The sequence below is a fragment of the Heptranchias perlo genome, chromosome 14 (genome assembly GCF_035084215.1).
Source record: "Heptranchias perlo isolate sHepPer1 chromosome 14, sHepPer1.hap1, whole genome shotgun sequence".
Taxonomy (NCBI): domain Eukaryota; kingdom Metazoa; phylum Chordata; class Chondrichthyes; order Hexanchiformes; family Hexanchidae; genus Heptranchias; species Heptranchias perlo.
Genome location: NC_090338.1, coordinates 1,218,204 through 1,235,744, shown reverse-complemented (window position 1 = coordinate 1,235,744; position 17,541 = coordinate 1,218,204). Strand labels below are relative to the sequence as shown.

General features: G+C 46.2%; 1 protein-coding gene across 3 annotated transcripts in view; it reads left to right on the top strand.

Annotated features, from left to right (window-relative positions):
- The window catches only part of LOC137332241 (glutamate receptor 1-like), a 355,697-nt gene that overhangs the window by 314,985 nt on the left and 23,171 nt on the right, over positions 1 to 17,541 (top strand). For 2 of the 3 annotated variants that reach the window (XM_067995933.1, XM_067995932.1), the window contains exon 14: positions 4,118 to 4,232. In XM_067995933.1, coding sequence (XP_067852034.1) covers positions 4,118 to 4,232 — 115 coding nt within the window. Of the gene's footprint in view, positions 1 to 4,117; positions 4,233 to 8,368; positions 8,442 to 17,541 lie in introns of those variants that run through there. The other variant, XM_067995934.1, reaches the window with a different exon arrangement.

The window sequence follows — 17,541 nt, the reverse complement described above, 5'->3', positions numbered from 1 at the left end:
CTGTACACAGTACTCCAGGTGTGGTCTCACCAGCACCCTGTACAGTTGTAGCATGACTTCCCTGCTTTTATACTCCATCCCCCTAGAAATAAAGGCCAATATTCCGTTTGCCTTCCGGATTACCTGCTGCACCCGCATGTTGACTTTTTATGTTTCATGTACGAGTACACCCAGATCCCTCTGTACCGCAGCATTTTGTAGTATTTCTCCATTCAAATAATATTTTGCTTTATTATTTTTCCTCCCAAAGTGGATGACTTCACATTTTCCCACATTAGATTCCATCTGCCAAATTTTTGCCCATTCGCTTAACCTGTCAATATCCCTTTGCAGACACTTTGTGTCCTCATCACAACTTGCTTTTCCACCTATCTTTGTATCATCAGCAAATTTGGCCACAAGACACTCTGTTCCTTCATCCAAGTCATTGATATATATTGTAAATAGTTGAGGCCCCAGCACTGAGCCCTGCAGCACCCCTATAGTTACAGATTGCCATTTTGAAAATGACCCTTTTATCCCGACTCTTTGTTTTCTGTTAGTTAGCCAATCCTCTATCCATGCCAGTATATTACCCCCAACACCATGAGCTCTTATCTTGTGCAGTAATCTTTTATGTGGCACCTTATCGAATGCCTTTTGGAAATCCAAATATACTGCATCCATTGGTTCCCCTTTATCCACCCTGCCCGTTACTTCCTCAAAGAACTCTAATAAATTTATCAGACATGATTTCCCCTTCATAAAACCATGTTGACTCTCCTTGATTGTATTATGAGTCTCCAAATGTCCTGCTACTACTTCCTGAATAATGGATTCTAGCATTTTCCCAATGACAGATGTTAGGCTAACTGGTCTATAGTTACCTGCTTTCTGTCTCACTCCCTTCTTGAATAGGGGTGTTACGTTTGTGGTTTTCCAATCCGCTGGGACTTTTCCAGAATCTAGTGAATTCTGGAAGATTACAACCAATGCATCCACTATCTCTGTAGCCACTTCCTTTAAGACCCTCGGATGCAAGCCATCAGGTCCAGGGGACTTGTCAGCCTTTAGACCCATTAGTTTACCTAGTACTTTTTCTCCAGTGATAGTGATTGTTTTTTGTTCCTCCCTCCCCTTTGCCCCTTGATTTTCTACTATTATTGGTATATTATTAGTGTCTTCCACTGTGAAGACAGATACATAAGAACATAAGAAATAGGAGCAGGAGTAGGCCAATCGGCCCCTCGAGCCTGCTCCGCCATTCAATAAGATCATGGCTGATCTGATGCTAACCTCAAATTTAAATTCACGTCCAATTTCCTGCCCGCTCCCCGTAACCCCTAATTCCCTTTACTTCTAGGAAACTGTCTCTTTCTGTTTTAAATTTATTTAATGATGTAGCTTCCTCAGCTTCCTGGGGCAGCAAATTCCACAGACCTACCACCCTCTGAGTGAAGAAGTTTCTCCTCATCTCAGTTTTGAAAGAGCAGCCCCTTATTCTAAGATTATGCCCCCTCGTTCTAGTTTCACCCATCCTTGGGAACATCCTTACCGCATCCACCCGATCAAGCCCCTTCACAATCTTATATGTTTCAATAAGATCGCCTCTCATTCTTCTGAACTCCAATGAGTAGAGTCCCAATCTACTCAACCTCTCCTCATATGTCCACCCCCTCATCCTCGTGATTAACCGAGCGAACCTTCTTTGTACTGCCTCGAGAGCAAGTATGTCTTTTCTTAAGTATGGAGACCAAAACTGTATGCTGTATTCCAGGTGCGGTCTCACCAATACCTTATATAACTGCAGCAATACCTCCCTGTTTTTATATTCTATCCCCCTAGCAATAAAAGCCAACATTCTGTTGGCCTTCTTGATCACCTGCATTCTAACTTTTTGATTTTCTTGCACTAGGACCCCCAGATCCCTTTGTACTGCAGTACTTTCCAGTTTCTTGCCATTAAGATAATAACTTGCTCTCTGATTTTTCCTGCCAAAATATCTGTTCAATTCCTCTGCCATTTCCTTGTTTTCCATTATTATTTCCCCAGTCTCATCCTCCAAGGGACCAATGTTTACTTTAGCTACCCTCTTCCTTTTTATATACTTGTAGAAACTTTTACTGTCAGTTTTTATATTTCTTGCTTGTTTACTCTCATAATTTATTTTCTCCCTCTTTATTATTCTTTTAGTCATCCTTTGCTGGTTTTTAAAGTTTTCCCAATCTTCGGGCTTACCAGTAATCTTTGCCATGTTGAATGCTTTTTCTTTTAACCCGATACCATCCTTGACTTCCTTAGTTAGCCATGGTTGGTTCACCTTTTTTGTGGAGTCTTTCCTCCTCACAGGGATATATTTTTGTTGCGAGTCATAAAATATCTTTTTAAATGTTTGCCACTGCTTATCCACCATCATACCATCTAATCTGTTTACCCAGTCCACTTTAGCCAATTCCACCCTCATTCCTTTATAATTGCCCTTATTTAAGTTTAACACAGTAGCTCCAGCCCCACAACCCTCCGAGATCTGTGCGCTCCTCAAATTCTTGCCTCTTGCACATCCCTGATTTTAATCTCTCCACCATTGGCGGCCGTGCCTTCAGCTGCCTGGGCCCTAAGCTCTGGAATTCCCTCCCTGAACCTCTCCGCCTCTCTCTCCTTCTTTAAGATGCTCCTTAAAACCTACCTCTTTGACCAAGCTTTTGGTCACCTGTTCTAATATCTCCTTATGTGGCTTGGTGTCAAATTTTGTTTGATAATCGCTCCTGTGAAGCAACTTGGGATGTTTTACTACATTGAAGGTGCTATATAAATGCGAGTTGTTGTTGTTGACCAACTCTCCGTCTTCCTGCACACAATCTGCTTTCAACTTTTATTGATGTCTGTTTCAACAAGGAATCATCCCATTACCTTTCCAGAGGTGATGACCTTTTACCGTATGACACACACGTCCTGCCCATCCCTGAAACACACTCTGATACTGAACACAGGCCATTCCATTTTACTGCAGTGTTGGTGATTCTGTTCCTTGTGCTGAAGCCAACATGCTTCTTGTTCTGACTCTTGTTCTTGCTCCCAGCCTCTGCTTGTCCCTTTGTCAAGGCTCATCTCGCAGCACAAGACATACAGGTTGACTGGACATGAGCCTCACACTCTCCTCTTCACATCCCATGTTGCATCTCTCCCCCTCCATTGTCGATCAGAGACACTGCCAGCTACACCGACTGCCCCTCGACCTGAAATCCTCCACCTTGCCAAGAAAGGCAGAGACTCCTCGGACATGTCAGGGTGGGGATTGTTGTTGGAGCCAAGCTCACTCGCTGTGGGAGCAGCCTGTGTGTTGTCGGAGTTCCCTGGGCAGGTGGAGGAGGCTTGCTGCTGTGTACAGGTACAATGTAAGGGTGTAGCCAGTACAGATGGCGGCAGACACAGGCTATGTGCTCGGTCTCTGCCCTGGGGGGCTGCAAACCAACTGTGAAGAGCTGGGTTCCAGCTTTAAGGTGATTGGCAAAAGATCCAAAGGTGACATGAGGAAAATCTTTTTTACTCAGCGAGTGGTTAGGATCTGGAATGCACTGCCCGAGGGGGTGGTGGAGGCAGATTCAATCATGGCCTTCAAAAGGGAACTGGATAAGTACTTGAAAGGAAAAAATTTGCAGGGCTATGGGGAAAGGGCGGGGGAGTGGGACTAGCTGGATTGCTCTTGCATTGAGCCGGTGCGGACTCGATGGGCCGAATGGCCTCCTTCTGTTCTGCAACCTTTCTATGATAAGAACATCTGCTCAGTGTGTCTGATCTGATAGTTTACACACAAAGGGATCACTGCAGAAATGGGCTGTAAACAAGAAGGTGAAGGGATAGAGTCCATAATGCTGGCTAATGTGTCTCCTTCCCAGTTACAGTGGATGTAGTCCAGGAGAAGGGGCGAGTAGCAGCTGGTGGTGTTAATAGTGTAACTCCCCACTTTACACACGTACCTTCATCTCAATTTCCTGGTTAGCTCCTCCTTTTCTTCCTGTAAATGTTCTGACCTTTTAACCCACTTGAGTCATTTCTTCTCCCCTTTCTCTGTGAATGACTCCAATTCTCACTGCTGGTTTTTCACTCACGACTTATGAGTCTGTTTTATCATTTCAAGAAATCCAGTAAACCTGGCAGTTCTTAAACTGAACGAACAGGGCCTCTTGGACAAATTGAAAAACAAATGGTGGTACGACAAGGGAGAGTGCGGCAGTGGAGGAGGTGACTCCAAGGTCAGCTTCAGTACGGAAAACTAGTGGGTAAAGAAAGAGCATAAATGTGTAACCAGCAAACACAGACAAACACTTGGGACCTAGCAACGGGAAGGAAATTATCCCCATCACAGTCATCTCACTATTGTTATTAAAGCGTCCTTAGAGGTGCCTCCATATTACCTGAGTGCAGGGATATTATCCACACTTATTCCATGTGTCTGTTACGTTTTGTCCGTGTCTCCATTTCAGTGGCTGGTTAATAGTCTCTTACTGGCTCAGGATCTGAACCAATATCAGGGACAGGAGAGGCACATCTGTATCAGGGACAGGAGAGGCACATCTGTATCAGGCACAGGAGGGGCACATCTGTAGGCACAGGAGAGGCACATCTGTGTCAGGGACAGTTTCCCACTGACCTTGAATCAAGTTCTGAGCTGATGTTGAGGTTATTCTGGTATCTCTCAATCGCCAACATTCCCACCAGAACGGGAAAAGCTGTAGAGGTCGAGACAGTCCTGCCTGGTGTCTGTGGCCCTGACCTGACGTGGAATAAACTGACTCCCCAGAAAGTTAACTCTATGAGCCTGTTGGAAACCGGACAGGTGGGCAGTTAAAATCACCCTGATTACTTACCTGCCCCCGGCTGACCGCTCGGCCAAAGACCCCTGGCAGGCAGGGAGCTGACCGCTCGCCCAAAGACCCCTGTCAGGTGGGGAGCTGACCACTCGCCCAAAGACCCCTGTCAGGCAGGGAGCTGACCGCTCACCCAAAGACCCCTGGCAGGCTGAGAGCTGACCGCTCGCCCAAAGACCCCTGGCAGGCAGGGAGCTGACCACTCACCCAAACCCCTGGCAGGTGGGAGCTGACCGCTCACCCAAAGACCCCTGTCAGATGGGGAGCTGACCGCTCACCCTAAGACCCCTGTCAGGCAGGTTGCGGACCGCTCACCCAAAGACCCCTGGCAGGCAGGGAGCTGACCGCTTGCCCAAAGACCCCTGTCAGGCGGGGAGCTGACCGCTTGCCCAAAGACCCCTGTCAGGTGGGGAGCTGACCGCTCACCCAAAGACCCCTGTCAGGTGGGGAGCTGACCACTCGCCCAAAGACCCCTGGCAGGCAGGGAGCTAACCACTTGCCCAAAGACCCCTGGCAGGCAGGGAGCTGACCGCTCACCCAAAGGCCCCTGGCAGGCAGCGAGCTGACCGCTCGCCCAAAGACCCCTGGCAGGCAGGGAGCTGACCGCTCACCCAAAGACCCCTGTCAGGCAGGGAGCTGACCACTCACCCAAAGACCCCTGTCAGGTGGGGAGCTGACCGCTCGCCCAAAGACCCCTGGCAGGCGGGGAGCTGACCACTCACCCAAAGACCCCTGTCAGGTGGGGAGCTGACCGCTCGCCCAAAGACCCCTGTCAGGTGGGGAGCTGACCGCTCGCCCAAAGACCCCTGGCAGGCAGGGAGCTGACCGCTCACCCAAAGACCCCTGGCAGGCAGGGAGCTGACCGCTCGCCCAAAGACCCCTGGAAGGCAGGGAGCTGACCGCTCACCCAAAGACCCCTGTCAGGTGGGGAGCTGACCACTCGCCCAAAGCCGGCCGCGTCCCTCTTTACATTTGCATGTTGGGTCTGGACGACATCACCAGGACCCAAGTGCAATATTAACTCGAGGGCCTGAGTGGGAAGTGGCAGTGAGACTACGCAAAAGGCCTGACGCCTGGTTCAGGCACGGGCTCTGGATGCCTAAACTGGAGCCTTCACCAATATGGTAGGTGCTGTACGTCCTTTGCAGAATGAGCGTGCTCACACCTCCCGCCATATTGGATGCTTAGGCCTGGGTCACCAACTCTGGTTGGATGTATTCCTGGAGGTTTCATCACATGACCTCCTGCCTCTAACCGCCCCGCCTCCACTCTCCCTCCATTGGTTGCCCGACACATCCATCCTCGCAGTGCCCCGCCCCCACATGGAAATTGGAAACTGAACAGGCTATTAATTACCCGATTGGATGATTTTTGACTCCCAGTCAATCAGCCTTTTTATCCTGTCGCCAATGTTTTTATAACTAATAATCGTTCAAGGAAAACAAAAAAAACACACAATTGTTTTTAAAGCCCCTCTGATTTTTCGCCCGGGTTTGTGCTCACAGCAGTGTCCAGGAGATTAGTCTTTGATTCCTGGAGACTCCAGGACAATCGGGCAGGGTTCATAACCCAGCCTTAGGCACCCTGTAAAACGTAGACAACCTCAACAATCTCTGGGCCTTAATGTCCTCACAGCAACTAAGGATAGACAACAAATACTGGCTTGTCAGTGTTGGCCACATCCCAGTGAAAATCCTCACTTAGTGCAGGTAAAGAAACAGAAATGGAGCAGGCCATGTGACAGGTGCAGATTCAACCAGTGCCACCCACTCTGGGGTGGAGTTTCAGCCGGATTTATGCTCCGATATCAGCGGAATCGAATGAAATAGGCACTAAAGATTGTGGAAATTTAAACTCCAGCGAGCTATGCCCATAACCACTTTACACTCGAGTAACTGCAACTCTCTTATGCTGCTTCAAAAGTCCATTCACCTGAAGTAGGCCCCGCCCACAAAACTGGCCACACCCCCAGGCCGGCATGGCGAGTTCCCGCCCCTTTTGAGGGTGTTCACTGCAGTGAGCTCAGATTCTTGGGCACTGGCTCCAGTGGCCTCGAGTCCAGTGTTAATCACCGTTACCTGCAGTCAATTCTCGGGCACTGGCTCCAGTGGCCTCGAGTCCAGTGTTAATCACCGTTACCTGCAGTCAATTCCCGGGCACTGGCTCCAGTGGCCTCGAGTCCAGTGTTAATCACCGTTACCTGCAGTCAATTCTCGGGCACTGGCTCCAGTGGCCTCGAGTCCAGTGTTAATCACCGTTACCTGCAGTCAATTCTCGGGCACTGGCTCCAGTGGCCTCGAGTCCAGTGTTAATCACCGTTACCTGCAGTCAATTCTCGGGCACTGGCTCCAGTGGCCTCGAGTCCAGTGTTAATCACCGTTACCTGCAGTCAATTCTCGGGCACTGGCTCCAGTGGCCTCGAGTCCAGTGTTAATCACCGTTACCTGCAGTCAATTCTCGGGCACTGGCTCCAGTGGCCTCGAGTCCAGTGTTAATCACCGTTACCTGCAGTCAATTCTCGGGCACTGGCTCCAGTGGCCTCGAGTCCAGTGTTAATCACCGTTACCTGCAGTCAATTGACGCCTGATCCAGGTCGCTTTCTCCAGCTACTGCAATTACTTTAAATTCAGTTTAAATTCAGGCAATCACAGCAGGGCAGGAGACACCTGTGTGGCTTCATTTGACTGCTGGGGGTTACAAGTCTTATGTATCAAGGGCAGATCAAAACAGTCAATTGAAGCCAGATGAAAAGTTAGAGAAAAAGCATTGAATCAGTCAGTTGAAGAATGGCTTATTTCCTGTAACTATGTTGTGATCCTGGAGAGTGTCTCGTCCCAATCACCAATCGATTACAATCGATTACACTGCTTGATTGCACCAATTTATGGGAGATTTTATGTTCTGGCTGAAACTTTAGTGTAACTTCACCTTAGCAAAACCAGCAATTAATGTTGACCAGCGCATTCTGGGCACGTTTTGCCGATTGCGTCCCTAAGGGAAGCTCCAGACCTGTATGTTTGTGTAAACAACTACCAGTCCTTAAAGAACCCAGCCCGCCCTGCAGCATTTCAGTTCAAACAATAACTGCTGTCGGTTTGTTCCATCACACCGAGCCCTTCATTCTGACTCATTCTGCATTCTTTGAAAGAACAAATTAGCAGCTTCAAATTCTTTTGAAGATAAGTTGAGTGTAAGTGTCGTTACCCGAGACCACGGCAGCTGCTAGTGTTCTGTTTCAATGTCCATGTGTCCCCTCTAATAATCTGGCTGAGGATATATCCCCCAGGAGCCTGCCTTTATCTCCCAAGCTTCACCAAGTGATGACTGTTGCTGGTTACGCAAAGTGATAGATTTCTGCACATCTCGCTGGGTGGAGTGGGGCAGGTGGGGGAGGGGCTTGATCTCCCAGCCAGATGGAGCATTGAGACCTATCACTTGGAATTGTGAATTATAAATGTATTTTGTAATGGATAACATAAAATAACATTGATAATGTTATTTATGTTATGTTTCACGTGAAGAACTCCAGTAAACCTTGCAGTATTGAAACTCAGTGAGCAAGGCATCTTAGACAAGCTGAGAAACAAATGGTGGTACAATAAAGGTGAATGTGGAAGCAAGGACTCGAGCAGCAAGGTCAGTCAGCACCCATCTCGCACGGAACACACACTCAGCAGAGGGGCACCCGCTAATAATCCCCCAGAACTGACACTCACACGGGGCAGAGCCAGTCAGTGAAGGAGCCAACTGAGAACATGTCCTGGAGATCCAGAGAGGGCAAACACAAATAACAAACCCGTAACATTGATAGAGAATGAACACCACCCCCTCTACAGGCTCCGACATCGAATTACATCGAATGTACAGCACAGAAACAGGCCATTCGGCCCAACTGGTCTGTGCTGGTGTTTATGCTCCACACGAGCCTCCTCCCTCCCTACTTCATCTCACCCTATCAGCATATCCCTCTATTCCTTTCTCCCTCATGTGTTTATCCAGCTTCCCCTTAAATCCATCTACACTATTCGCCTCAACTACTCCTTGTGGGAGTGAGTTCCACATTCTCACCATTCTCCTGAATTCCCTATTGGATTTATTAGTGACTATCTTATATTTATGACCTCTAGTTCTGGTCTCCCCCACAAGTGGAAACATCTTCTCTATGTCTACCCTATCAAACCCTTTCATAATCTTAAAGACCTCTTTCAGGTCACCCCTCAGTCTTCTCTTTTCTAGAGAAAAGAGCCCCAGCCTGTTCAGCCTTTCCTGATCATTATGTTCTGTAACATGATTTATTATTTACAGGGGCACTGTCACTGTACTAGGCCCTGTAACAGATCCTATTTAACCTTCTCCTGAGGTCCCACCATCACAAATCCCAGTCTTCAGCCAATTCGATTCACTCCACGTGATATCAAGAAACGGCTGAGTGCACTGGATACAGCAAAGGCTATGGGCCCTGACAATATCCCGGCTGTAGTGCTGAAGACTTGTGCTCCCGAACTAGCCACGCCTCCAGCCAAACTGTTCCAGTACAGCTACAACACTGGCATCTACCCGACAATGTGGAAAATTGCCCAGGTATGTCCTGTCCTCAAATAGCAGGACAAATCCAATCCGGCCAATAACCATCCAATCAGCCTACTGTCAATCATCAGCATCCAGGACAAAGCAGTCCATTTGATCTGCACCCCATCCACCACCTTAAACATTCACTCCCTTCACCACCGGCGCACTGTGGCTGCAGTGTGTACCATCCACAGGATGCACTGCAGCAACTCGCCAAGGCTTCTTCGACAGCACCTCCCAAACCCGCGACCTCTATTGACGATCCGGATTCTTTCCCCTCAGTCTGGTTCAGTAAAAACTGAAGTCGAATACATTTTAAAGTTCAACACAACTTTAATAGCAGGTCTTAGTCTGTAGCTTCAATTCAGATTCCTGAGAGAATCCGAACGATTCTAACAGAATAAGGAGACAAAGACAAAGACAAAAACTCATACCTTTATACAAATCAATAGGGGTTGGAACATCATTAACACAAGAGTCAACACCAATCATAAGCCGGGCACAGGTTGCCATGCGGGGTTACATTATTTCCAGCCAATCATAGATAATCCATGTGCTGACCATGTTGCTGTTAGACATCAAAGGGGATACTTCCTCACCTTCCAACTTGGAATGTTCTTCCCTGTTCCTTCTGCTCCTTATCTCCCAACCTGGAATGTCTTTCAACTTTGGCTAAGCTCGTTACCTATATTGATCTGCCATAAACATGGAGACATTCAGACCAGTCCTTGAATCACATCAAAGACCTATCATTGATAAGACCATGCAAACCTGCTGACTACGCAAACATATGGCCCAGCAGGAGGCCAGGCCACCTGTACCAATCTCAGTTACTAACTAATTAACCCTTTCTAACCATTTTGCATTCTGCTTCTTTGCCACGTAGGCATCTTAATATTTTACCAAAAACTGACCACGTAGGGATTCTCATTCCCCCCTTTTATCATAGAATCATAGAATCATAGAATCATAGAAGTTTACAACATGGAAACAGGCCCTTCGGCCCAACATGTCCATGTCGCCCAGTTTATACCACTAAGCTAGTCCCAATTGCCTGCACTTGGCCCATATCCCTCGATACCCATCTTCCCCATGTAACTGTCCAAATGCTTTTTAAAAGACAAAATTGTACCCGCCTCTACTACTGCCTCTGGCAGCTCGTTCCAGACACTCACCACCCTTTGAGTGAAAAAATTGCCCCTCTGGACCCTTTTGTATCTCTCCCCTCTCACCTTAAATCTGTGCCCCCTCGTTATAGACTCCCCTACCTTTGGGAAAAGATTTTGACTATCGACCTTATCTATGCCCCTCATTATTTTATAGACTTCTATAAGATCACCCCTTAACCTCCTACTCTCCAGGGAATAAAGTCCCAGTCTGTCTAACCTCTCCCTATAAGTCAAACCATCAAGTCCCGGTAGCATCCTAGTAAATCTTTTCTGCACTCTTTCTAGTTTAATAATATCCTTTCTATAATAGGGTGACCAGAACTGTACACAGTACTCCAAGTGTGGCCTCACCAATGCCCTGTACAACTTCAACAAGACATCCCAACTCCTGCATTCAATGTTCTGACCAATGAAACCAAGCATGCTGAATGCCTTCTTCACCACCCTATCCACCTGTGACTCCACTTTCAAGGAGCTATGAATCTGTACTCCTAGATCTCTTTGTTCTATAACTCTCCCCAACGCCCTACCATTAACGGAGTAGGTCCTGGCCCGATTCGATCTACCAAAATGCATCACCTCACATTTATCTAAATTAAACTCCATCTGCCATTCATCGGCCCACTGGCCCAATTTATCAAGATCCCGTTGCAATCCTAGATAACCTTCTTCACTGTCCACAATGCCACCAATCTTGGTGTCATCTGCAAACTTACTAACCATGCCTCCTAAATTCTCATCCAAATCATTAATATAAATAACAAATAACAGCGGACCCAGCACCGATCCCTGAGGCACACCGCTGGACACAGGCATCCAGTTTGAAAAACAACCCTCGACAACCACCCTCTGTCTTCTGTCGTCAAGCCAATTTTGTATCCAATTGGCTACCTCACCTTGGATCCCATGAGATTTAACCTTATGTAACAACCTACCATGCGGTACCTTGTCAAATGCTTTGCTGAAGTCCATGTAGACCACGTCTACTGCACAGCCCTCATCTATCTTCTTGGTTACCCCTTCAAAAAACTCAATCAAATTCGTGAGACATGATTTTCCTCTCACAAAACCATGCTGACTGTTCCTAATTAGTCCCTGCCTCTCCAAATGCCTGTAGATTCTGTCCCTCAGAATATCCTCTAACAACTTACCCACTACAGATGTCAGGCTCACTGGTCTGTAGTTCCCAGGCTTTTCCCTGCCGCCCTTCTTAAACAAAGGCACAACATTTGCTACCCTCCAATCTTCAGGCACCTCACCTGTAGCGGTGGATGATTCAAATATCTCTGCTAGGGGACCCGCAATTTCCTCCCTAACCTCCCATAACGTCCTGGGATACATTTCATCAGGTCCCGGAGATTTATCTACCTTGATGCGCGTTAAGACTTCCAGCACCTCCCTCTCTGTAATATGTACACTCCTCAAGACATCACTATTTATTTCCCCAAGTTCCCTAACATCCATGCCTTTCTCAACCGTAAATACCGATGTGAAATATTCATTCAGGATCTCACCCATCTCTTGTGGTTCCGCACATAGATGACCTTGTTGATCCTTAAGAGGCCCTACTCTCTCCCTAGTTACCCTTTTGCCCTTTATGTATTTGTAGAAGCTCTTTGGATTCACCTTTGCCTGATCTGCCAAAGCAATCTCATATCCCCTTTTTGCCCTCCTGATTTCTCTCTTAACTCTACTCCGGCAATCTCTATACTCTTCAAGGGATCCACTTGATCCCAGCTGTCTATGCATGTCATATGCCTCCTTCTTATTTTTGACTAGTGCCTCAATCTCCCGAGTCATCCAAGGTTCCCTACTTCTACCAGCCTTGCCCTTCACTTTATAAGGAATGTGCTTACCCTGAACCCTGGTTAACACACTTTTGAAAGCCTCCCACTTACCAGACGTCCCTTTGCCTGCCAACAGACTCTCCCAATCAACTTCTGAAAGTTCCTGTCTAATACCATCAAAATTGGCCTTTCCCCAATTTAGAATTTTAACTTTTGGGCCAGACCTATCCTTCTCCATAGCTATCTTAAAACTAATGGAATTATGATCACTGGTCCCAAAGTGATCCCTCACTAACACTTCTGTCACCTGCCCTTCCTTATTTCCCAAGAGGAGGTCAAGTTTTGCCCCCTCTCTAGTCGGGCCATCCACATACTGAATGAGAAATTCCTCCTGAATACACTCAACAAATTTCTCTCCATCCAAGCCCCTAATGCTATGGCTGTCCCAGTCAATGTTGGGAAAGTTAAAGTCCCCTACTATTACCACCCTATTTTTCTTGCAGCTGTCTGTAATCTCCTTACATATTTGCTCCTCAATTTCCCGTTGACTATTTGGGGGTCTGTAGTACAATCCTATCAAAGTGATCTCTCCCTTCTTATTTTTCAGTTCTACCCATATGGACTCAGTGGGCGAACCCTCGGATATATCCCCTCTCACTACTGCCGTGATGTTCTCCCTAATCAAGAACGCAACTCCCCCTCCTCTCTTACCTCCTGCTCTATCTTTCCTATAGCATCTGTACCCTGGAACATTGAGCTGCCAGTCCTGCCCCTCCCTTAGCCATGTTTCAGTAATAGCTATAACATCCCAGTCCCATGTACCCATCCATGCCCTGAGTTCATCTGCCTTGCCCATCAGACTTCTTGCATTGAAATAAATGCAGTTTAATCTAGTCTTCCCTTGGTCTTTGCCCTGCTTTCTCAGACCATCTGTCCGGTCATGTTCTGTACACTCTCCCTTACTGCCTTTTGTTTCTGTCACCACTTTATTTCCCACTGACTTCCTGCATCGGTTCCCATCCCCCTGCCACATTAGTTTAAACCCTCCCCAACAGCACTAGCAAACACTCCCCCTAGGACATTGGTTCCAGTCCTGCCCAGATGCAGACCGTCCAATTTGTACTGGTCCCACCTCCCCCAGAACCGGTTCCAATGGCCCAGGAATTTGAATCCCTCCCTCTTGTACCATCTCTCAAGCCACGTATTCATCTTAGCTATCCTGTCATTCCTACTCTGACTAGCCCGTGGCACTGGTAGCAATCCTGAGATTACTACCTTTGAGGTCCTACTCTTTAGTTTAACTCCTAACTCCCTAAATTCAGCTTGTAGGACCTCATCCTGTTTTTTACCTATATCGTTGGTGCCTATATGCACCACGACAACTGGCTGTTCACCCTCCCCCTCCAGAATGTCCTGCAGCCGCTCCGAGACATCCTTGACCCTTGCACCAGGGAGGCAACATACCATCCTGGAGTCTCGGTTGCGTCCGCAGAAACGCCTGTCTATTCCCCTTACAATCGAGTCCCCTATCACTATAGCTCTGCCACTCTTTTTCCTGCCCTCCTGTGCAGCAGAGCCAGCCACGGTGCCATGAACCTGGCCACTGCCACCTTCCCCTGGTGAGCCATCTCCGCCAACAGTATCCAAAACGGTATACCTGTTTTGGAGGGAGATGACCGCAGGGGACCCCTGCACTGCCTTCCTACTCTTCCTCTGTCTGTTGGTCACCCATTCACTATCTCCCTCAGTAATTTTTATCTGCGGTGTGACCAACTCACTGAACGTGCTATCCACGACTTTCTCAGCATCGCGGATGCTCCAAAGTGAGTCCATCCGCAGCTCCAGAGCCGTCAAGCGGTCAAACAATAGCTGCAGCTGGACACACTTCCCGCAGGTGAAGGAATCAGGGATACAGGAAGGATCCCTGAATTCCCACATCCCACAAGAGGAACATGACACGGCGCTGGGATCTCCTGCCATGACTTAACCCTTAAATTAGCTTAAGAACAACTACAGTGTCAAGAGAAAAAAAAAGGAAAGAAAAACTACTTACCACTAACTTTAAGGAGTTTACTCCTTTAAATTGTTCTCAATTTAGAGAATGTTAACTACACTAGGGACCTAGTTTTATTTTATGATAACCAATTATTACGGTGCTCACTGGTTCTGCAGGTTCTGCAGTGCAGCAACATTTAAGTAAGCAATAAACTATAAGAATTATAACAATGAATATGACTAGCCCTTGAACTAGAGAAGTCCCAATAGAACACAGACATGTTTCATCAATACGCCTTTGTATCTTATCTGTTCTCAGGAACAGACTCCTTCTAAACATCTCTCAAGTAAGCTGCGAATGTCCTTGGTCAGCTAAACCTATTCATGTTAGTTTGAAAAGGCTAACATAGTCAAATATCTCATGGTGCTTTATATTTTGTTTCCAGCCTAACTAGACTGAATGGTACCTTTCAGACCATTTTACACCTGTGAATTGGTGCCCTCCCCATTATATCCCTTAATCCAAATTCTCCCTACAATATCCCGTTAGATGCTGTACCTCATCTTAACCAGGTTCCCTTCGTGTTGGCCACCAGTCCGGGTGGAAGAGAGGCAGAGCATCTGATAATCCTATCAAACTATAATTGTTTTCCCTTTTACATGCACCTTACCCCAGCGGGTGCTACTCCCGGTACCATTAAGATGTGTTCTTAGTTGAAACCACAGAGACAATGGGGACATTCTCACCCAGGCTCTGTTTTACTCTCTTTGCCAAACCCTTCATCCTCTGCTTACATTTATTACATGCAATGAAAATCAAGAAGCACATTACAACAAACTGCACTACGACTAATACATATGAAATTAATCTAATCCAAAGATGGATCTGTATATTCAGTCCCAAATTCCAGAGGTCATTTCACCAGGTGGTGACTTTAATTTGGTCAATGTCATGCTTAATGTTGTCATTGTCCTGTTGTAGGTTATAATAAACCTTCTGGGAGAGGCGTATCTCCATTCGCAATGCTTTCAAGTATTTAGGCAACAGGGGTGTCAGATACCCAAATGTGTCCTGATATGCTTTGAAGTCCTTTCTGACATTCTCAGAAACTTGTAAGGTGGTGAGGTTATGCCGGTGTATCTCTACCAGTTCCTCGGGTCCAATCCGAACCAGGACTTCAGAAATGGAGTAGAATTCTGGACTTAAAATATCACAAGTTAGATTGGCATATTTAAACGTTTTCAAATTAGTTGTAACACAGTATTCGCCCTCTCCGGCATATGCCACTTAAGTGGGTTTTAGATCCACCTCTAGGGCCTCCATGGTACAGTTAATATCCTGATTGGTACCGGTATTAAACCCACACTGTGCTTCTAGGCTGTGTCCAACACTATGTGGACACACAGTGACAGCATGTCTAGTAACACATCCCTTTAATTTTGTTCCAGCCAATCAGCTTAAATCTATGTCCTCTAGTTCTTGAACCCTCTGCGAGGGGAAACAGGTACTTCCTGTCTACTTTATCTGGGCCCCTCATAATCTTGTAATTTTGTATCCATCGTGCGGATATCTTCTAAATATTGTTTCTCCCAATTTTATTGTTAACTGATGGGAACCTAACCCTGAATTTTGGAAATCCAAATTACTATGTCCCTCTTTACTTTAATTTCAGTCCTTTTGATTGATACCAGTGTTTCCTGACTGTTTCATTAATTAGTTGGTTTCTCTATGGACCATGTGTCAGTGCCTTGTTTAAAAGGATTTCTCACTCGCCTGGACCACATTAACCATTTTCCTGTTGTGCTGTTGTCAAGTAACTGAGCCTGTCTGAGACTCATTCTTCACTGTATCTTCTTCATGTATCTCCGCATACTAGCAGCATCTCATAGGAATGAGCTTAGTGTTCTTGGATATTAACTTTCTGCTGGCCAGTCTCTTCATTCTCATGGTATTTCCGAACATTCTCCATGGCACACATCATATGTCCTGTAGGATTCAGTCCTGTAAAAGCAACTGGTTTTTTTAAAGAGTGGTTGCAATAGCTCACCAGGCCATAGGCCTTTGTAATCATGTTCTTCATCCTGATCTCCGTTTCAGATGATGGCAACATACATTTGTATCTTTTATGTCCACTGTAGCCACTCTTAGGTTTTCAGGTTATCTTATCAAAAAGATCAGGGGTGTCTAGAGTGCTTATCTCCCCCTGCATGGTCCCGATGTCAGGGTAGTGGCCAGGCTATTGAGTGTAGTTTTCTCATTATTCATTATAGGCAAGGACACAAATATCTCCACGAGAAAGCTATCAATTTACTATTCTCAACTACACTTTCCTGACTTCCACTAGATTGTATATTTATGCCAGATTGATTTTTTTATCATGCCCAATTCAATGACTTTAGAGAAATTCCCATATCTCCCCACCTCGAGCATTCTGTCTCGGAAGACAACAAATAGGTTAAAACAAAACAAATCAAAATGTTTTCAAAAGAAGAGAATCAGGTTGATATCACCACGCTGTGACATTTGGTATCCGCTGATGTCTGCAGCTAAAGTCTTAAATCTTTAACACCACTGGATCGTTTCCTGCACCAAATTTCTCCAGCAAAGGTTGCACCATAACTTTGTAACTACTCTTGGTAATCCTGCACCATCAACACTCACGTGGTCCCAAAAAAAAAACAGGGTCACCTGTTTTAAAAGAAACACAGAAAATCCATTGCGGCTCTTCTTGAGAGCCCAAGTGATTAATTTGTCAAATCTTCATTTATTATTTATTTATCCAAAGGAATAATCCCTTTACCCGAAACAAATTTAGAAAACAAAACAGGAGAGAGAAATTGCCTAGTCCCTCTCTCGCTCTCTCTCTGAAGCACGCAGCCTGTCTGAAATAAACACTGTCTCTCCCACATACAGATGTACGCAGGGCTGCAGACTGGAATTTCTAACTCCAAGTCCTAATCTCTGTGTTTTCAAGATGTAACCACATTAAGCAGATATCATTAGCAGCCGCCTGCTAAGATACGTTATATTCCTCTTTTATTAATTTATTAATGGTTTGGGCATGTGTTTCTAGCACTGTAGCTATCCTTTGCAAATATATGGTCAGCATTTGATCCTCAGACAATTCCTTATCTGTATTTTCATTTATCTTTTAATATATCTTTAATGCGAGA